Raw genomic sequence first — 23,412 nt, forward strand, 5'->3', positions numbered from 1 at the left:
TATATCCTTAATATTTGCTCTAAATCATATCCCGATCAAAAAGTATCACAGAGATCATTGAAAATATAGGAAATGTAAAGATCATAAACTTAAATCCGACCACATAAAGACACCTAAAGACTAGCATTTATTGTAGAACATAACTAATAGTTCTCATATTCTGAGCTTTGCCAATTTTGCTAGCTACATAGTCTAGATCAGCTTGTAGCTAAATAATAGACTGCAAAGTGTATATTGCAAAAGTCACAAAACAAGGTATTAAACCAGATGAATAAATCTGGCCTTTAAATATGCAATGTAAGTAATACAATCATCATTCATTGCACACAATGATACCTAGCAAAGGAAAAAAATGTTTGAAGAAATAGTGGGATTCTATGGTAACATATCTTTCTTGCATGCCGGCATGTTCACTTAATTATTAATATGAGCACACAGAAGCAATATATTCTTATAATATATTCCCAAAGAGATGAGTACGTAAAAGACACAGTACTCCTTATGTATAAAAGAATGTTATAAATACAATCTCTTCTGAGATGCTTTCTTTGGAAATACTTGACCTCTTACCATTCTATTTTCTAACCGCATGAGCTGCTAATGAGACAGACAGAGACAGAATTAAGCCTCAATATATTCTTCAGCATTTTGACCTTGCTTTGTTCTTTAAAACAAGCCACTGAACTCAGGGATGTATCCTAGTACATTCATTTTCCCTTTGGACAAAGCACCAAATAGTGGTATAATTGTTGAGGGAAAATTATCACTAAGATGCACATTATCTTCACTATATATTCCGAAAATGTGTAATAAACTCAAACATTAGCATGACAGGAGATTTACAAGCTGAATGTCCATATTCTCAAAACTAAACAATAAATGTTAAAATACAAAAGTGACATCCAGGATAGCTTCCTAGGGACTGAGTGCGTTCACATGGGCAGATTTGATTTTAAACTCACAGGGGTCTTGGTTTTAATTTTAAACTAATTTTTCAGATTAAAAAATAAAGGGTAGATTTGTAAATAACTGTGGTATTTGCAACCAATCACAGCTTAATCTTTATTCCTCAAATTGCTTTGGTAGAATGACAGCTGAGCTCGGATTAGTTGATATGAGCAAATACGTTTTTGTCTCAACTGCACCATAGTTGTATGTAGAAAGAGAGCATGCAGGAACTTCTTACTGCCCATGAATTGGACAAGATCAATCTTTTGACAGGATCCCTTTAAAGGGGTACTCCGCTCCTACACATGTTATCCCCTATCCAAAGGATATGAGATAACCTGTCTGATCGCAGGGGGTCCGGCAGTTGGGACCCCCCACAATCTCCAGGCCAGCACTGTGGCGTTCATGAACACGAAAGCCTGGGCATCACGTCATGCCCCCTCCATACATATCTATAGCAGGGGGTGTGATGGCTGTATACTAGCCGTCACACCCCCTCCAATAGACATGAAGGGCTTCCCTGTTCATGAATGCCACAGTGCCGGCCCAGAGATCTGGGATAACATGTCTAGGAGCAGAGTATCCCTTTAATACCAGAAACCAAAATTCAGAAATTAAGAGTAGCTGGTAACACAAAAACTATTTTGACTACAGATGCTCTCTTGTTTGTTATGTTGGAAAATGATAGAAAAAAAGCAGAAATAGGATATAAGTTATAGGTGTTGGAACATCTTGAAATAATTGTACTATATAGGGGGGATTACTAAGATTGGGGTTAGATTCACTGGATTCATTAAGGGGATAAATCAGGCAATCCAGTAGCTGCTCAACTGCCACATATCAAAATCTGCACCAGGTCCATGCTGACATCAGCTATGATTTGCTCTAGTTTATTTGGCATGCATCATAGTGAAATCATGTGGCCATGTCCCCTATATGCAGTGTATTTGGCATACATCATAGTGAATTTGTCTGAATCATATTGCCATGCCTCCCATAAAAAGTGTGAAGCTTAAAGGAGTACTCCGCTGTTCAACATTTGGAAAAAACTGTTCCAAATGCTGGAGCCAGTGCCGGGAGCTAATGACATAATAGCCCCTCATGATGTCACACCCCGCCCCCTCAATGCAAGTCTATCATAGACTTGCATTGAGGGGGTGTGATGTCATGAGGGGGTGGGGCCATGAAGTCACAAACTCCCGACACCAGCTCCAGCATCCGGAACAGTTTGTTCCAAATGCTAAGCAGTGGAGTACCCCTTTAAAGGAGAACTACGGGATTGAAAAATGTATCCCCTATTCTAAGGATAGGGGATACGTTTCAGATAGCGGGGGGTCCGACCGCTGGGGCCCCCCGCGATCTCCCGTACGGGGCCCCGGCTCTCTGGTTAGAGAGGGCGTGTTGACCACCGAACGAAGCAGCGGCCGACACGCCCCCTCCATACACTGCTATGAGAGAGCCGGAAATTGCCGAAGGCATCGCTTCGGCTCTCCCATAGCAGTAAATGGAGGGCGCGTGTCAGCGTGTGGTGGTCGACACGCGCTCTCTATGCAGAGAGCTGGGGCCCCGTACGGGAGATCGTGGGAGGCCCCCGTGGTCGGACTCCCCGCGATCTGAAACTTATCCCTTATCCTTAGGATAGGGGATAAAATTTTCAATCCCGTAGTTCTCCTTTAAGGAAAATGATTTTGTGAGATGTCTCCCGGGTGCTACTGCTAGAAGAGATAGAAGACGTATTCTTAATATTGTTAAGCAGGCAAAGCAGGTAGGGGATGTGGATGTTCTGGCTTGCAATGAAGTTTCAGAGGTGAAGAAATCTTTTAACACACTTGGTAATGACCAAAATGAAAGAGACTGGAGGCACTCAAGTTTGCTGCGGGTTATTTATTCCAAGTCAGGTATACAGGTAATTCTCAGTCTCAGTTTTTTGTAGTAAAAGTTTGGTCAAGTTCACACTATATTCACAATGGATGCGTTTCCAATCGTCCGTGAAGTGAGCGTCTTCTTGGAATTGTGATAGTTCTTTAAACATTCACAATCCCCTAGTTGCTCTATTGCATTGTACATAGGATTGCAATGAATTTACAGTCCAGAACACTTTCACTTTTTTTTCTGCTAGTCCCACAATTTTAAATTCCATGGCTTTAGTGCCTATTACCTGGAGCTCGTCCTTAGAATTACAGACTGAGAAAAAAGTATTTGCATCCTCTCGACCTGACATAATAGTGTTAGGATCCGGGAGTTGTAGCATGGTGTCCTGCGGCAGCAAGCTCGCAGGTGATCCCGCATTAGCTTCCATTGTGTCCATCTTCCCATCTATGGTGTGCTCAAACATATACAGAAGTAAATCCAAACGGAAGACAAAGATCAAAGTTGGCACTGCCACTGGGTGCTCTCTGGAGATACCACTCAATTGCTATGCATATTTGCTACTCACGGATCCTCCGCTTTGTTGGTGCTCTTCCAGGATAAGTACAGAAATTCACCAGAATGAAAGAGACTGGAGGCACTCAAGTTTGCTGCGGGTGACATATTCCAAGTCAGGTATACAGGTAATGCTCAGTCTCAGTTTTTTACAGTAAAAGTTTGGTCAAGTTCACACTATATTCACAATAGATGCGTTTCCATTCGTCCGTGAAGTGAGCGTCTTCTTGGAATTGTGATATCTCTTTAAACATTCCCAATCCCCTAGCTGCTCTACTGCATTGTACATAGGATTGCAATGAATTTACAGCCCCGATTCCCTGAAGGGATAGGAGTGAGGTGGCAGGGCTGCCACCCCTCCTATCCCTGCTATTGTTCGGTCAGAAGCGACCGACCAATAGCAGATTGGGGGCACGGAGGGTTAAAGTTCGGTTCCCCCGACTCTGCCCACCCACGATAGTCCGGACAGAGCGGGGGAACAGGCCTGCAAGCAGCGGCAGTGGAGGTCCCTTACCAGTGGTGACGATCGGCAGCGGGTGGCGATCCTCTCTCTGGTGTGGCGGCAGCGATGACGGGCGGTTCCCTGTTTGGGCATGCTGGGATTTGTAGTTTTTCAAGATTTAGAGGGGTACAGTGTGGAGATCACTGTGCAGTGGTCTCTAAACTATGGTCCTCTAGATCTTGCAAAACTACAACTCCCAGCATGCCAACACAGCAGTTTGCTGTCTGGGCATGCAGCGATTTATAGTGTTGCAACATCTGGAGGGCCACAGTTTGGAGATCATTGTGCAGTGGTCTCTAAACCGTGGTCCTCTAAATCTTGCAAAACTACAACTCCCAGCATGCATGAACAGCAAATGGCTGTCTCAGCATGCTGGGAGTTGTAGTTGCTTGCCTCCAGCTGTTGCATAACTACAACTTCCAGCATGCCCTTCGGTGATAAGTACTTGCTGGGAGTTGTAGTTTTGCAACAGCTGGAGGCACACTGGTTGGTAAATACTTAATTTGGAAACAGAACCTATATCAAGATTTTTCAACCAGTGTGCCTTCAGCTGTTGCAAAACTACAACTCCCAGCATGCATGCTGGGAGTTGGAGTTTTGCAACAGCTGTACAGGATACATTCACACGGGCGGGGGTTTACAGTCAATTTCCTGCTTCAAGTTTGAGCTGCGGCAAATATTCTGCCACAGCTCAAACTCCTAGCGGGAAACTCACTGCAAACACCCGCCAGGGCGTATGTACCCTAAAAACACTACACTAACACAAAATAAAGGGCAAAACACTACATATACACACCCTTAGACTGTCCCCCCTCCCCCCAATAAAAATGAAAAACATCTCATACGGCAGTGTTTCCAAAACGGAGCCTCCAGCTATCACTGAGGTAGAATGTTCTTGGTAGCGGAGGCAATTGTAACGTTTGCATCCAAGTCCACCCCTATGCAAATCCCTCAATGCCCATGGCGCGCTCTCACTTCAGAGCCCTGTAATATTTCAAGGAAACAGTTTAGGGCCACATATGGGGTATTTCCTTACTCAGGAGCAATTGTGTTACAAATATTTGGGGGATTTTCCTCCTTTTACCCCGTATGAAAAGGAAAAGTTGGGGTCTACACCAGCCTGTTAGTGTAAAAAAAAAAATTTTACACTAACATGCTGGTGCAGCCCCATACGTTTCAAAAGAACCCCCAAAAAAGACCCCAAAATGAGTACCGCAATTTCTCCTGAGTATGGAAATACCCCATATGTGGATATAAAATGCTCTGTGGGCGCACAATCGGACTCAAGAGTCAGAGCGCACTATGTACATTTGAGGCCTAAATTGGTGATTTACAGCGGTTCTGACATAAACACAAAAAAATAAATACCCACATGTGACCCCCATTTTGGAAACTATACCCCTCATGGAATGTAACAAGGGGTATAGTGAGGTAACACCTGACAGGTGTTTGATGAATTTCCGTTAAAGTTGGATGTGAAAACGAAAAAAATATGAAATATTTTCACTAAAATGCCGGTGGTACCGTAAATTTTTCATTTTCACAAGGGAGAATAGGAAAAAAGCCCCCCAAAATTTCTTCTGAGTATGGAAATACCCCATATGTGGACATACAGTGCTCTGTGGGTGCACTACAATGCTCAGAAGAGAAGGAGCTCCATTGGGCTTTCAGAGAGAGAATGTGTCTGGAATTGCAGGCCATGTGTGATTACAAAGCCCCCATGGTGCCAGAACAGTGGATACCCCCACATGTGACCCCATTTTGGAAACTACACCCCTCACACATTGTAATAAGGGGTGCAGTAGCATTTACACCCCACAGGTGTCTGACAGATTTTTGGAACAGTAGTCCGTAAAAATGAAAATTTTTATTTTTCATTTGCACAGCCCACTGTTCCAAAGATCTGTCAAATTACAGTGGGGTGTAAATGCCCACTGCCCCCCTCCTTACATTCCGTGGGGAATGTTGTTTCCAAAATGGGTTTCACATGTGGTGGTGGTCCACTGTTCTGGCACCGTGGGGGCTTTGCAAATGCACATGGCCCCCGATCCGATTCCAAACAAATTCTCTCTCCAAAAGCTCAATGGTGCTCCTTCTCTTCTGAGCATTCTAGTTTGCCTATACAGCACTTTACATCCAAATATGGGGTATTTCCATGCTCAGAAGAAATGGTGTTACAAATGTTGGGGGGCATTTTCTTCTATTACCCCATTCACATATGAGGTATTTCCTTACTCGAGAGTAATTGGGTTACAAATTGTGTGTGTGTGTGTGGGGGGGGGGGGGCTTTTTTCTCTTTTACCCCTTTTAAAAATTTTAAAACTGAGTCTACAAGAACATGCGAGTGTAAAAAATTTAGATTTTGAATTCTCTCCTTCACTTTGCTGCTATTCCTGTAAAACACCTAAAGGATTAACAAACTTTCTGAATGTCATTTGAATACCTTGAGGGGTGCAGTTTTTATGATGGGGTCATTTATGCGTTATTTCTAATATGAAAGCTCCTCAAATCCACTTCAAACTGAACTTGTCCCTGAAAAAATTATTATTTTGAAATTTTCGTGAAAAATTTGATAATTGCTGCTGAACGTTGAAGCCCTCTGATGTTTCCCAAAAGTAAAAGCATGTCAACTTTATGATGCCAACATAAAGTAGGTATATTGTATATGTGAATCAATATATAATTTATTTGGGATGTCCATTTTCCTGAAAAGCAGAGAGTTTCAAAGTAAAAAAAAAACTATGCAAAATGTTCAAATTTTTAATAAAATTTTTGAATTTTTAACCAAGAAATGATGCAAGTATCGCCAAAAATTTACCACTAACATAAAGTAGAATATGTCATGAAAAAACTCTCTCGGAATCAAAATGAAAAGTAAACACTGATCAGATTTGCAACAAATGCTCTTGTCCTGAAGGTGAAAATCATCTTGGTCCTTAAAGGGGTACTCCCACCCTAGACATCTTATCCCCTATCCAAATGCAATGTTGCATGCGGCACCCACCTGTTTATTGTCCGGAAGTGCTGGAGGGTCTCGGTCGCAACCACGGGAACGGAAATCCGTGACATCAAGACTCCGCCCCTGTGTGACGTCACGCCCTGTCCCCTCAATGCAATTCCCCGTGGTCAGACATCTTATGCCCTATCCTTTGGATAGGGGATAAGATGTCTAGGGTGGGAGTACCCCTTTAAGGGGGGTTACATTTAAAAAAAATATATTTAATCTTTTCAATTGTGAGGCCCTGTTGGCACATTAAATTAAACTTTTAAAATTTTCATCTATTTAAAATCTTCAATTTAATATTTTAAAAATATCTTTAATCTTTTCGATTGTGGGGCGCTATTGTCTCGTCGGGCTACAAGAGGATGAGAAGCAGGGGCTGGAACAGGTGGTAACTTGCCTTGCAGCGGACCGCCAGCTCAATGCTCACCAGAATGGATCCTCAAAAAAGGATTTTAAAAAATCTAAATAAATATTAATTACGGTAAATTTAATAAAAAATACATTAAAAAAAATCTCTTTAATCTCTTCAATTGTGATGCCATATTGTCTCCCGACCCTGCTGCCACATCCAGGCTCTCTGCGGCAGTGATTCTAATAACGATGCCTGTAATCTGCATGTCATACTGAATAACAGTATTATTTCTCTAACCCAGCACACTCCCTATGCGTGTTACTACAAGGCAAAGTGTTCTACACACCTATTGAGGCTCTCTGTAGCCCAGTAATGGCCATTTTTATTAGCGATTCACTGCAAATAAATTTGGATCAACCAATTTTTTCCGGGAGATTCTGCAAATTGCCCGAATCGAATTTTCCAAAAAATTTGCTCATTTCAAATTATGGTCACATCATGTCACATTGTTGTTTGCAAGATACAGTTGTATCCAAAATGTATAATTTACTGTCTGAGAGCAGCAAAGAGTAAAATGCCTAAAAGCCAGGCATCTATGTGCCATGCTGTCGCCTTTAAGTGGTGGGGCGATGCCATGTGAATTTAGGATGCAGCGACATCTCTCCATTTGAAATAAGAGTCACGTTAATAGAATCAGTTAATGAAGTAGTGTGGCATTAACTGCTACAACACTGCACAATACAATGAGCTTTAAGCTTTTCTTTAAAAATCATTACTGAGCATACCCTAGGGGTAATTGTTGGCTCAGAAACTCGAGAAACACTGTTCTAGGTAACAAAAGTGCCTTTACTTAAAATGAAACTACTTCTTCTATAATGAATCCCACAGTGCATCCCTGACAAACAATTCATTTCTACTTATAGTAGCTCAGTTAGCTTGTGAATATGAGAACAATCATAAACCCTTAATAAGCAAAACAGAAGTACTCTAAACAAAATAAAGACAAATATAGCAAAAGGTTGCCAAGATAAATCAAAACATGATCCCCCAAAAATATTCTACAACCAGAGAAAATGATGCAGAAGTGTGGCTCAAAATGTATTATATGTCAAGAAAAACCATATATAACAAATAAAATCAGATGTAAATAGCTAAATTACCATAATACACTCAGATATAATGCACCCAAAATATGGTAAAGGTCCTTAATAAACAATGGAAGACAGAACAATACTGCTGCAATGCTTATAGTGGTCCACACACAATATGGAGAGATAGATCACACAAAAGAACCATGGCAAAGACTACCTTCCTAACGCAATGTCTGACCATTACCACATGCAGATAACTGTGTACCACATTTCTGTTTCATTAATTTATTGATACATTTGCATAATACTTTAAAATGCAAACATGATGCACAAAGAGGTAGGGTGACTGTCCCCACAAAATGTTCTACAGAGGATCATGCTGTACAGGAAAGAGAAATATCGGCACAAGATTTGTTTGACTCACTTATAGAAGACATATCAAATAAATAAAAGTAAGGAAGGATGTGAGAGGTCCCAAAAATACACTATGGGGAGATTTCTCAGAATCTGTGCATTGAAAAATGGAATAAGAAATTTGATTGGTTGCTATGGGCAACTGGGCAACTTATTCTGAGGCCTTTTCTCAAAAATTAAAGCAGCAATATGATTGGTTACTACGAGCAACTGGTCAACTTCTCTTCTGCACAGATTTTGAAAATTTTCCCCCATATGTTCTTAGTATCAATGAAATAATTCTCAGGATTTCCTATATCATTACAAAAACACGATGCCCAAAAGTAGTTATATTCCTAGGTGTATTCAAAGGCACAAAAATGTCTTCAGAGAATGTTAGCCATAAAAATCAAGCAATTTACTCAATATTCAATGGGGAAGATTTTCAAAAACTGGTTAATTCTGAGAAAGTGTAAACTTATAGGGCTGGTTCACATCATGTTTTCTCCCATACGGGAGTGCATACGGCAGAGGGGAGCTGAAACCTCGCATTCCCGTATGCTTTTGTATGCGCTCCCACATGTAATTCATTTCAATGAGCCGGACGGAGTGAAACATTCGGTCTGGTCAGCTAATTTTTGTGCCGTATGATCTTTTACAACCGGATTTAAAACTGTGGTTGACCACAGTTATAGGTCCGGGGGAAAAGCGCATACAGTGCAAAAATGAGCCAACCGGACCGAACGTTTCACTCCGGCCAGCTCATTGAAATGAATTACATACAGGAGCGCATAGAAATGCATTCGGGAGCGCAAGGTTTTAGCTCCCCCCTGCCGTATGCGCTCCCGTATGGGAGAAAACGTGATGTGAGCCCAGCCTTACACAGGTAAGCCTGAGATTGTGGCAGTTTTTTTTTTTATCAGTGGCTTAGACTACTTGGAAATGTACCATCTCCAAGTGGATTCTGCTGAAAGTATTGACCGCAGAAATTATGCAGTGTCCACGGAGCAGCATAATCCCATTACTTTCAATGGGATTCTACTGCAACTAAATTTCTGAGTGGAATTTTTGTGGGCTTCCACTTGAAAATTTGTTCATGTGAACATGGCCTGTGTCTGCTCTACCTATACGTAAAGGCCAATCACTTTTAATTAAGCCATGACCCTCTAAAAAAAAAAAAAATATATATATATATATATATATATATATATATATATATATATATATATATATACATACCGCAAATGATGTAAACATTAGGGGCAAATGATTTAAAAATGTGGAACAATTGCTACCCAACACTTTTTTTTGAAATCTGTCTTAATTTATTCTTATCTTTAAGAAATTTTGCTTTTTTTTTTGCCAAAGTGTCGTTATCTAAGAGGGATGCCCAGGTGCTTATAGGTGTAGAAATCTATGGGGGTATGTGTAGCTCACTCAGGTAAGCTATCCTGAGGTTAACTGGATTTATCTAAATCCCAGAAAGACCTTGTAACATGGAAAATACATACGTATATAATAGATATGATATGACCAGTCCTCAAAGGATAGTAAAGAGAAGAGGCGAGTTGGAGAGAAATAGAAGAAAAAGAAAAAAGGAAGGAAAAAAGAGAAAAAATATAGAAAAAAAAAATAAGCTTACTCAATATAGTAAATGTTGACAGTAGAATTATAGAAAACCTGAATGAAGGTTAGGAATAATGTGAACAATGTTTAAAAGTATTGCACCAGATCTTAGCATATAAAAATATATGACTACAACAACTACCTAAAAGATAAGTATATAAAGATGGCCTGAAAATTTCCGTATATATAGAAAAAAATTGTGAATGTTCGTATATAAGAAAGTTAAATAATATGATATCATGGTAAATTGCAGTGTGATGAGTTCAGGGAGCGGTAGTTTACAATAAACATGGTATATTTGAAAGTATTCGATAGTACCTGTTAGCCGGGATATAGTTCACTTACTGACAATAAAGGGCCGGTATTTTCGAGAGTGGCAGTCTCAGAGTGAGGGCAGGTATCGGCGTTGGGACGGAGTGGCGACCGGCCTCCGTACAGGTAAGCAGTCTCAGTGAGGGAGGCCAGACGCCACTCCGTGACAGTGCCAATACCTGGCCTCACTCTGAGACTACCACTCTCGATAATACCGGCCGCATATTGTCAGTAAGTGAACTATATCCCGGCTTACAGCTACTATCGAACACTATTGAATATACCAAGTATATTGTAAACTACAGCTCCCTGAACTTATCACACTGCAATTTACCGTGATATAATATCATTGAACTTACCTATATATGGACATTCATAATTTTTTTCTATATATATGGACATTTTCAGGCCATCCTTATATACTTATGTTTTAGGTGGTTGTTGTATTCATATGTTTTTATATGCTAAGATCTGGTGCAAGGGCCCTGCCCAGATGTGAGGTGTGATATTTATTAATACTATTAAACATTGTTCATATTATTCCTAACCTTGATTCAGGTTTTCTATAATTCTACTGTCTACATTTACTATATTGAGTAAGCTTATTATTTTTTCTATCTTTTTCTCTTTTTCCATTCCTTTTTCTTTTTCTTCTATTTCTCTCCATCTCGCCTCTGCTCTTTACTATCCTTTGAGGACTGGTCATATAATATCTCTAATATATACGTATTTTCCATGCTTATAGGTGTATGTTGTCAACTTTGAAGTTAATTTTGACCTCATATGCGTACAGCCCTTGTTATTATGATGTATGCACAGTCCAAAGTTGTGTACTTTGGACAAATTCACTTGTGTAATTGAATTGTCCCTAATATCTGTTTTAAATATATGTGTTAGTTTAAAATTGTCAGCAGCAAAAAGCTGGGCAGGTCCACTGGCCACTCTAAAAAAATTGTTAGAAGTCACCACTATCTGGAATATGCCCTTTTGTATGCTTTGCTGTACAGAGATAATCCCACTAAAATGAAATGTTACTGATTAATAAAGATACATTACTTTGAAAATATTTAATGACGCTAGCTACTGCATGTAAAACACAGAGGTGTTGCTTGGGTACAAGGGTTCAGAAGAGCAAACTTCAGAGAGAAAGTTTAATTTTCTTACATATTCAGAAGTGCCATACCATTTTCTTAACATTACAGTTGTCTAATTAATTGAAAAATAGATACAGAACAGCCCCATAATCATTAGTAAGAAGCGTAATTACTGTTCCCAAATGTCAGCAACACAAATAAAAATAATTAAGACTCAATTATCTCGGATAAAGATTATTTTTACTAGGACATTTATTTTATTAAATATTCTGGTGTGTCCTGTTATTTAGAGTCAAAGTCAATTAAATTGATCAAAGTAGCAGATGTCTTAAAAAATGAAATATGGTCAACAGAACTATATGCAGAAATAATTTGTAATTTATCATTTAAACATTAGTATGATCAAGCTTTTCTGTTTCTCTGAACATTGCATTACAGCAATGCCCACTTTTATATTTTCTTTAGTTTGGATAATATACAAGAGGTTCCCACACTAATTAAAGTGCCGGTTATAGGGATGTGCAAAAAAGCGCTGCCACGGGTAAGGTGCAGAGGTAAGTACAACATTTTGAAAAAAAAAGTGCACATTTATTCTAAACATGTAATGCATTTCAGGGACGGTTTGCCCTTTCATCAGACATGCAGGATACAGACAGAAACATCCAGGATCTTTATTACTATGAGAACAGTGTAGTTTTCTTTGTGGGTTATGACTCCCAACAGGTATTTGTCCATGGTTTTTACTAATGTTTTCCCTAATTTTTTATTTTTTTTTCTTCTTAACAACTGCTCTAGACTGTCTGTTTTTTTAATGCTCAAATCAACCACATTTTCTGTGGAAATATTAGTAAATATGTTGAGATTTTTCAAAACTGTTGGGAACACGCCCCTTTCCCCCAGCTTTTTCGGGTTTTCATTGTAAAATGGTGAGTTTTGGGTTTTTTTTGTCCAAAACTCTGGCGCAACACAATTCGGGCACAAAACCCGAGAAAAAACGAGTTGGGATAACGTTAGCAAATAACCCCCAATGACTTGTCTATTTTTATTCATCTAAGGACAAGTCAGCACTTCTTACTAAGTGAGACATGTGATTTGTTATAGTGAATTTATTTAGTTATTTTTTTTATCTTATACTGAAGTAGAGAAGCTTAGTTTTTTACTCATCTCTCTCAACAGTTGGATCTAGATTTTTTTTAGCACATTCGTACTCTCTTTCACGTTATCTTGCATAATTTACAACTAATGATTCAACCCCTTTATTTTTAATATGGATTTTATATCTTATTTCTAATTATCTTAATTCCATGTATGCAACTTATGAAATTTCAGTTTCTTTAACCCTACCTCAATAAGACTTGTAGAAAATGGTTGTAGTTTTGGTATAAAAGAATTATAGAATTATTCCAGAGAGAGAGGGACAGGGAGCAATGTGTGTTGCACAGAAAAGCATTTTTACAGCAGCAATTCACCTCCCAGTCACATCAGCGTTCTATTGCAGAAATAGATGGAAAGAGAGCAGTGTGTTGAACAGAAAAGGTTTCTTACAGCAGCGATTCACCTCAAGCCTAAATCCAGCCTAGAAGCAATGATAGGGAAGGGAGTGAGATTGAGAGAGAAAGTGCAATACACAGTGACTGTGTGCTGCAGCACATGTGTGTACAACAACTGAAAAGCTAATAGTAGCCAGCCAGTTAGAGAGAGCAGAGCACTAAAAGTGTTTTGTCCTCTAATAAGTATAACCTGAACGTACATCTAAGTGGTGTACTATTTTGTTCCTGTTAAAGTCTTAAAGGCCTAGATTCTGTAAAATGCCAGGAAAAAGTACAAGACTGCTGGTGTTGTAGACAAATACTGTTTTAAGCGTACTGGAGCACATTGTCCTCCGCTCATAAGTGCATACCGCATACGTACTCCTAAGAGGTGTACCATTTTGTTCCTGTTAAAGTCTTAAGGGCCTAGATACTGTGAAAGGTCAGTCAAAAGTACACACCTGCTGGTGTTGTAGACAAATAATGTTTTAAGCGTACTGGAGTGCATTGTCCTCCCTTCATAAGTGCATACCACATACATACATCTAAGTGGTTTACCATTTTGTTCCTGTTAAAGTCTGCAGCCACCACCAGGCTGTCTCATTCTGCAACTATATAATCTTCTCATGCTTCCGCCACCTCCAGGCTGTGCTAAGATGCATGGGGGGAGAGAAAAAGAGATGCAGGGGGCACTCCCTCTAATAGTATATTCACTGATGTGCACCCTCCTTCACACCAATCAGTTATATAACGACCTTAGGAGGGCCGCGATGGAACTTGTGCAGTCCTTACGACGTGGATAATGACCTTTAGTATGAGCTGCAGCTCTCCCGCCGACATTGGACTTCTATGCAGGGAAAGAATGGAAAAAAAGCCGGGCTAATGGAGGCGCTGCTCAGATGTCGAATTGACGGAGAGACTCAGGCGGTACAGGATAACGATTTTTATTAATGATATAAGGACATAACGATATAACAATTTTTATTAATGATATAAGGACATAAGTCCTTATATCATTAATAAAAATCATTATCCTGTACCGTCTGAGTCTCTAAGTCAATTCGACATCTGAGCAGTGCCTCCATTAGCCCGGCTTTTTTCCCATTGTTTCCCTGCACCTCCAGGCTGTGTCATTCAGCCACTATATGGTCTCCTCATGCTGCCGCCAACTCCAGGCTGTTTCATTCAGCCACTATATGGTCTCCTCATGCTGCCGCCAACTCCAGGCTGTGTCATTCAGCCACTATATGGACTGCTCTTGGTGCCGCCAACTCCAGGCTGTGCCATTCAGCCACTATATGGTCTCCTCATGCTGCCGCCAACTACAGGCTGTGTCATTCAGCCACTATATGGTCTCCTCATGCTACCACCACCTCCAGGCTGTGCCACTGTACTGCTATGTGGTCTCCTCATGCTGCTGGCACATTAAATAAAACTTTTCAGGTTCATCTATTTGAAATCTTCAATTAGAATGTTAAAAAAATTTTAGTTTTCAATTATGAGGCCCTGTGGTCTCGGCAGGCTGTTGCCACCTCCAGGCTGGGTCATTCAGCCACTATATGGTCTCCTAATGCTGCCGTCACCTCCACGCTGTGTAATTCAGCCACTATATGGTGTCCTCATCCTGCCGCCACCTCCAAGCTGTGTCCTTCAGGAACTATATGGTCTCCTCATACTGATGCCACCTCCAGGCTCTGTAATTGTGCTGCTTTGCGACAGTGATTCTAAAAGCGACACCTCTAATCTGCATGTCATACTGAATACCAGTATTATGTCACTACTCAAGCACACACTCTATGCATGTGACAGCAAGGCAAAGTGTGCTACACCCCTATTGAAGCTCTCTGTATGCAAGAAATAGGCATTTTTAATACAGATTAGCCACAAATAAATTCAGGCCGAATCAAATTTTTTCGGAAAATGGCCAAATCGAATTCTTCATAAATTTGCTCATCTCTATTTAAAATTAACATGTTATGAAATGCAGAATGTAGCATATTAATATCTAAACCCCTTGTCTGACAAAAGGCAACATTGAACACTTATTTAAAATATTTATGCATTTAGATTAATGTTTTCAAAGTTAACAAAGTACTCATATTATAACAAAGTATTAGCTCATAAATCTAAACGCCCAAACAAAACATAAAAAGATAGTCTGAAAACAATTTATTTTTTTTGATGATCAAAATAATCTGTCTTCAGTAGCTTCATGCTTTGTGGAAACAAAGCAGTAAGTGAGGCATGAAGGTGTTTGCCTTGAAAAATGTAATATGGCATCCTGGTCATTTTTAAATCAGTTCATTAGCTAAAGAAAAAAGTGGTGGATCATTAATCTTCTGCATAAACCTGTGAAGAAATTGATCAAGTCTTTGCAGCTACGGAAATATCCTGAAGCGGCTATTGATCAGCAATGGAGTGAGTACTTCAGATTGTGGAAGGATGACATAGGAAAGAAACAAAAGAAGTGTTATGCATGGAAACCCAGGAGAAAAGTCATGCCTCTTCAAGTGTGAAACCCATCCACATAAATTGAAAGGAAAAGTGGAGCATTCTCCACTGAAGCTTTCAAACAATAGTTGACAAGATTGCTCATTACGTTGAACATCTGCAAGAAAACATACCTCGCCAGATTGAAAGCATCATCGATCAGAGCAGCGCGATTACTGACAGAAATGACCTATGAGAAAAATGGAGCCATTTAGGATTATAATGCTGGGAGGGAGACATAGATCAAAGCAAAGCCCTGTTAAAGGAACTTAACAAGAACTTACAGTACCTCACAGTTCTTTGTTAGTTGGTCAATAAGTAATCTCCAGTTCTTGACATCATAGTTAACTCTAAAATAACCAATCTGATCAATGTTCCCAAGGATCCAATTGCTTTCATCCAACATGGGAATCCGGTGGTATTCTAAAAATAAAATAAAAAAGTAAATTATTTGATGTACTGTATGCTGTTTTCTAAACAACTGGCAAAAAGGTGTTATGAGATTAGTAAACGCTACTTTCTGCTCATTATGGCTTACTAATTGTCTGGGACAACGGTCCAGATTTACCAAACTGTCTGAGAACAGAAACTGTCTGGTTTTCCCATAGCAACCAATCACAGCTCAGCTTTAGTATCTAAATGAGCTCTGGTAAATGAAAGCTGAACTGTGATTGGTTCATTGCCTGCAACCTCGCTCCTATCCTGCAGGATGATCGGGGGTGTCACTGACAACTCCGATCATCCCTATTTTCCGGGTGATCGGGTCACCAGAGACCCGATCAGCCCAGAATAGCAGAAAATCGCATTGACATGTGACACCCCCGATGTGCCGGGATGCCTGCTGAATGACTCCAGCAGGAATCCCGGTCCGGTCCCCAACCGGCTAGCGGCGGGGACCGGAATTCCCACGGGCGTATGCATATGCCCCACGTCCTGAACAGGTTAAACAGATTTGTAAATCACTTCTATTTAAAAATCTTAACCCTTCTCGTACTTATCAGCTGCTGCATACTACAGATATACTACAGAGCAATTTGTGAAGTTCTTTCAAGTCTGACAACATTGCTCTCTGCTGACACCTTTGTCCATGTCAAGAACTGTCCAGAGCAGGAGAAGTTTTCTATGGGGATATTATTCTAATCTGGACAGTTCCTGACACGGACAGAGGTGTCAGCAGAGAGCACTGTGGTCAGACAGAAAAGAAATTCGCAAATGTCTCTGTTTTACACAGCAGCTAATAAGTACTGTAAGGATTAAGATTTTTTAATAGAAGTAATTTACAAATCTTTTTAACTTTTGAGGCACCAATTGATTTGAAAACTTTAGTTTTCTTCTTGTTTCCACCGGAGTTCCCCTTTAACCCCTTAAAGATGCAGGACGTAAATGTACATTCTGGTGAGGTGGTACTTAACGCACCAGGATGTACTTTTATGTCCTATACATAACTGAGAGCATCGGAGCGATCCCCGGATCATGTGCGGCAGGTTCCGGCTGCTGATAGTCTGCCATTAACCCCTCAGATGCCGTGATCAATACAGATCACAGCATCTGCAGCATTGTGGAGACTAAAATGGATGATCAGATCGCCCGCAGCGCTGCCGTGGCGATCCGATCATCCAGAAGGGCAGACAGAGGTCCCCTCACCTGCCTCCGCTGCCTTCGCCGGGTCTTCTGCTCTGGTCTGCAATCGAGAAGACCAGAGCAGAAGATGACCAATAACACTGATCAGTGCTATGCTCTATGCATAGCACTGAACAGTATTAGCAATCTAATGATCACTATAAATAGTCCCCTAAGGGACTATTAAAGTGTTAAAAATAAATGTAAAAAAAAAGTTAAAAATAAGTTATTAAGTTATAAAATGTGAAAAAAAAACCTCCCCCAATAAAAACGTAAATGGTCCCATTTTCCCTATTTCACCCCCCAAAAGTGTAAAAAAAAAAATATATATATATATATATATACATATTTGGTATGTTCGCCGCGTGCAAAAATATCCAAACTATTAAATATATTGTTAATGATACCGTACAGTGAACGGCGTGAATGTAAAAAAAAAATAGTCCAAATTTGCTTCTTTTTTATAACATTTTATTACCAAAAAATTGATAAAAGGTATTGAAAGTTTTATATAAGCAAATATGGTATCAATAAAAAGTACAGATCACGGTGCAAAAAATGAGCCCTCATACTACCGCTTATACGGAAAAATTTTAAAGTTATAGGTCTTCAAAATAGAGGGATTTTAAATGTACTAATTTGGTTAAAAAAGTTTGCGATTTTTTTTTAAGTGCAACAGTAATAGAAAAATAGAACATTTTTACCGTAAATTGTACAGTGTGAAAACGAGACCTTCGTAAATTTGCAAAATTGCGGTTTTCTTTTTAATTTCCCCACACAAATAGTATTTTTTTGGTTGCGCCATACATTTTATGGTAAAGTGAGTTATGGCATTACAACCGACAACTGGTTGCACAAAAAACAAGCCCTCATACTAGTCTCTGGATGGTCCTTAAGGCCCAAATGATTCCTTAAAGGGGTACTCCGGTGCTTAGACATCTTATCCCCTATCCAAAGGATAGGGGATAAGATGCCTGATAGCGGGAGTCCCGCTGCTGGGGACCCCCGTGATCTTGCACGCGGCACCCCGTTTGTAATCAGTCCACGGAGCGTGTTGGCTCCGGGTTGAATTACCGGCGACCACAGAGCCGACGGCGTGTGACGTCACACCTCCGTCCCCGTGTGACATCATGCTCCGCCCCTCAATGCAAGCCTACGGGAGGGGGCATGATAGCTGTCACGCCCTCTCCCGTAGACTTGCATTGAGTGGCTGAGCGTGAGGTCACATGGGGGCGGAGGCGTGATGTCACACGCCACTGGCCCTGTGATCGCCAGTAATCAGGGGGGATAAGATGTCTAAGCACCAGAGAACACCTTTAAGGGGTTAATAAGAACTCCAGAAAGAAATGCAACTTCCTCTGTAGTATACAGCAGCTGATAAGTGCTGGAAGGATTAAGGTTTTTAAATAGAAGTCGTTTACAAATCTGTTTAACTTTCTGGCACCAGTTAATTTGAAAAAAAAAATGTTTTCCACTGGAGTACCCCTTTAAGTTGTTCATTCTTTTTTCTTCAAACTTCATTTATTAAGTTCCAATAATAACAAGAAACAACCAACTGCATAGCACTGAACAGTATTAGCAATCTAATGATCACTATAAATAGTCCCCTAAGGGACTATTAAAGTGTAAAAATAAATGTAAAAAAAATGTTAAAAATAAGTTATTAAGTTATAAAATGTGAAAAAAACCCTCCCCCAATAAAAACGTAAATGGTCCCATTTTCCCTATTTCACCCCCCAAAAGTGTAAAAAAAAATATATATATATATATATATATATATACATATTTGGTATGTTCGCCGCGTGCAAAAATATCCAAACTATTAGATATATTGTTAATGATACCGTACAGTGAACGGCGTGAATGTAAAAAAAAAATAGTCCAAATTTGCTTCTTTTTTATAACATTTTATTACCAAAAAATTGATAAAAGGTATTGAAAGTTTTATATAAGCAAATATGGTATCAATAAAAAGTACAGATCACGGTGCAAAAAATGAGCCCTCATACTACCGCTTATACGGAAAAATTTTAAAGTTATAGGTCTTCAAAATAGAGGGATTTTAAATGTACTAATTTGGTTAAAAAAGTTTGCGATTTTTTTTTAAGTGCAACAGTAATAGAAAAATAGAAAATTTTTACCGTAAATTGTACAGTGTGAAAACGAGACCTTCGTAAATTTGCAAAATTGCGGTTTTCTTTTTAATTTCCCCACACAAATAGTATTTTTTTGGTTGCGCCATACATTTTATGGTAAAGTGAGTTATGGCATTACAACCGACAACTGGTTGCACAAAAAACAAGCCCTCATACTAGTCTCTGGATGGTCCTTAAGGCCCAAATGATTCCTTAAAGGGGTACTCCGGTGCTTAGACATCTTATCCCCTATCCAAAGGATAGGGGATAAGATGCCTGATAGCGGGAGTCCCGCTGCTGGGGACCCCCGTGATCTTGCACGCGGCACCCCGTTTGTAATCAGTCCCCGGAGCGTGTTGGCTGTTGGTTGAATTACCGGCGACCACAGGGCCGACGGCGTGTGACGTCACACCTCCGTCCCCGTGTGACATCATGCTCCGCCCCTCAATGCAAGCCTACGGGAGGGGGCATGATAGCTGTCACGCCCTCTCCCGTAGACTTGCATTGAGTGGCTGAGCGTGAGGTCACATGGGGGCGGAGGCGTGATGTCACACGCCACTGGCCCTGTGATCGCCAGTAATCAGGGGGGATAAGATGTCTAAGCACCAGAGAACACCTTTAAGGGGTTAATAAGAACTCCAGAAAGAAATGCAACTTCCTCTGTAGTATACAGCAGCTGATAAGTGCTGGAAGGATTAAGGTTTTTAAATAGAAGTCGTTTACAAATCTGTTTAACTTTCTGGCACCAGTTAATTTGAAAAAAAAAATGTTTTCCACTGGAGTACCCCTTTAAGTTGTTCATTCTTTTTTCTTCAAACTTCATTTATTAAGTTCCAATAATAACAAGAAACAACCAACTGAGCAGTGTAATTAACACAGCATGACATAGATAAACATGCCCAGATAACCATGGGGCAAGGGAATAAGGTGGGGTGGTAGAGGTACAAACGGGAAGACAGACAAGGGTAAGGGGGAGGGGAGGGGAGAGGGGAAAGTGGATGCACATCCCAAAAATTTGGTACATTTGGTGTGCTTAGACAAGGAAACAAAGCTACCTGATAAATAAAGGAATAAAAAAACATAAAGAAACTGAATAAGAATGAAACGATTCAAACGCTCAGGAGTAGGTTACATGGATGAGTGCGTCAGCCACTTGTTCCAATGCTTGTGGAAGTCCAGGTCTCTACCCCGTCTGCGGGCTAAGAGTTTCTCCATGGCACAAGAGTAGTTGACTTTGGTATATACTTGGAAAAAGCCCGGAGTTCCTTGAGATTTCCAGGAAGAGGCAATGAGGGTTCGTGCCGCTGTGAGTATGTGGAAAGTAATCGCTTTACAGTCGTCAGGGAAGTCCATGAGATGAATAGACAATAAAGCCAAGTCCGGACCTCAGGGGATGTCAATGTTAAGCACATCATGCAACAAGTGAAGCACCCTAGTCCAGCACTGCAGGACCCTCAGATGTGAAGAAAGGTCCCCACTTGTGCGCCACACCTCTAGCAGGTAGGATGCGTTTGTGGAAAGATTTTAGATAGACGTTCTGGGGTGTAGTACCACCTATACATAAGTTTGCGAGTTGATTCTACATGGTTTGTACATTTAGAAAGTTTAAATGGGAGGGAATAGAGCGACAACCATTGATTCTCCGAAATCACCATTCCCAAATCTCTTTCCCACATGGTTTGTAAGGAGTGGGAGTCTGACAAGTGAAGAGTCTGTAAGTGGTGATATGCTTTGGAGACACCCCCCCCCCACACTCCCCACTTTGTTAGTGAAGTACAGAGAGTAGAGTACGTCACCCGAGTCTGACGGCCAGGAGTGAGAGGAGATGAAGTGCCTGTTTTGTAAGAATTTATAGAAGTCCTTGTGTGGTATGATGTGTGAAGAGACAATTGAGGAGGGAAGACTGGGAACTGATGTCCCCCAGGTGTTCGATGCTCCCAGCCAGCCAGTTAGAGAAGTCAATATGAGGAAGAAGAATCGAGAGGATGGAAAGGGGAGTGGAAGCATAAAAGCAGAGTGAGAGGAGATTAGAGGATAAAGCAAAGTGCTAGATGTCCAAACTAGCTGCTATAGTAGGACTGATAGAGGAGGGTGGGGATCGGAGGATGGCACATTTCCAGAGTAAATGGCAAAAAGAGGGAACTCCTGCGGTGGCAGCTTCCATGGGCAGCCAACGAGCATCTGTATCATTCGGCCACCATTGCTTAAGACTAACTAGGTGAGAGGCCCTATAGTAATTGAGGAGATCTGGACAACCCAAACCGCCCAGTTTAGTTGGTAGGAACATAATTCTGGCCGCAACTCTTGCTTTCCCACCCTGCCAAATAAATCGCATAAGTAACGACTGTAGTCGTTTGGTAGCTGCCACCGGGAACTTAGGCAAGTCGCGGAAGAGGTACAAAATACTAGGTAGGAAGAACATTTTGGTCACGGCAATGCGCCCAAACCACGAGAGTTGGACGTGAGAGTAGCAAGCAATATCTTGAGAGAGAGAGAAGAGGTCAAAGAGGATAGGTCAGAAGAGATATGTTTAGATATAGAAGAGGTAAGAAAAATGCCAAGGTAAGTAATTCCCTCACAGGCCCATTGGAGAGGACATGAGGCTTTCAGTGCCAAGATATCAGCCTGAGGGAGAAAATTGGGAAGGACAGTTGATTTGGAGGTGTTAAGTTTATAAAAACTAGCAGCACTGAAATGAGAGCTGATGTCCAGAACAAGGAGCGTACAGGAGACGATAGGGCAATCAGTACGTGTTCTGCAAAGAGCCCAATTTTGTGCTCCTCGCTGCCCACCCCAATCCCAGTACTACGGGCGTCGCTCTGGAGATGCTCAGCGAAGGGCTCCATGACCAGAGTAAAGAGGATAGGAGACAAGGGACACCCCTGTCGTGTTCCGTTTGAGATCATGAAAGGGTAGGAGAGGACACCAGAGGTAAACACCCTGGCTGAGTGTGCAAAGTATAGTGCCATTAAGCTCGTTACAATAAAGGGGGGGAAGCCAAATTTCATAAGAACTGCCCTAAGTTATTCCCAGTGTACCCAGTCGAACGCCTTCTCCACGTCCAGAGAAAGGAGAAGAGAAGGCATCCAACCATGGTGAGGATCAGCAATGATGTTGAGGAAGCGTCTTGTGCCGTCTGAGGACTGACGGCCCTTGAATAACCCAACCTGGTCGGTATGGATAAGCTTCGGCAAAACATTAGATATGCAGTTCGCCCACAATTTAGAGTACAATTTGAGGTCACAATTTAGGAGGTAAATGGGTCTGAAATTGGGGGTAGGGGGGTAGGAGGTTTTCCTGGTTTAGGGAGGGTTACAATCGTCGCTTCCAGCATCTCCAGTGGGATGCGTCCTTTCTGTGCTATTTCATTAAAAAGAGCAGTAAGGTGAGGAACCAGGACCTCCGCATGAATTTTATAGAATTCGTTCACCAATCCATCAGGACCCGGTGATTTAGCTCCTTTCAGTGCCCTGATCACCTCCAACACCTCTGAGGGAGAAAAGGGTAAGGATAAGGAGGAGATAGCTTCCAAGGATAAAAAGGGCAGATTAACAGAAGAAAGGACGGAGAAAATAGAGAGGGAACTGGGAGAAGAGGGTCAGAAGCAGACGAGAGGTTATATAACGGAATTCCAGGGTGTCACACCATTAAAGGTGCGGGCAGAAACAGGATATTTTTGCAGCGCTGTCCACAAGCCAAGGTAAGGGTAAAATTTATTTATTTAATAAATAATGAATACATGTAACGCGTTTCAAGGACGCTCCGTCCTTTTCATCAGACATGCTTTATGTGGATACAATCGAAGAATATATACTTGTCTGGTCATAGGAACCGGAAATGACCTCACTTAATTTACATAAGGGTAAGGTCATATCACATAAGGGTAGGGTCA

The 23,412-nt window shown here is 40.8% G+C and overlaps 1 protein-coding gene across 1 annotated transcript in view; it reads right to left on the reverse strand.

Moving 5' to 3' along the window:
• Nucleotides 1-23,412, reverse strand: part of TRHDE (thyrotropin releasing hormone degrading enzyme) — a 670,942-nt gene that overhangs the window by 101,046 nt on the left and 546,484 nt on the right. Inside the window, exons 11-12 of the mRNA XM_056574110.1 lie at nt 16,055-16,188; nt 15,900-15,955 (exon numbers count right to left, since the gene is read on the reverse strand). Of these exons, the coding sequence (XP_056430085.1) occupies nt 15,900-15,955; nt 16,055-16,188 (190 nt within the window). The remainder of the gene's footprint in view (nt 1-15,899; nt 15,956-16,054; nt 16,189-23,412) is intronic.

Source organism: Hyla sarda, chromosome 4 (genome assembly GCF_029499605.1).
Source record: "Hyla sarda isolate aHylSar1 chromosome 4, aHylSar1.hap1, whole genome shotgun sequence".
Classification (NCBI taxonomy): domain Eukaryota; kingdom Metazoa; phylum Chordata; class Amphibia; order Anura; family Hylidae; genus Hyla; species Hyla sarda.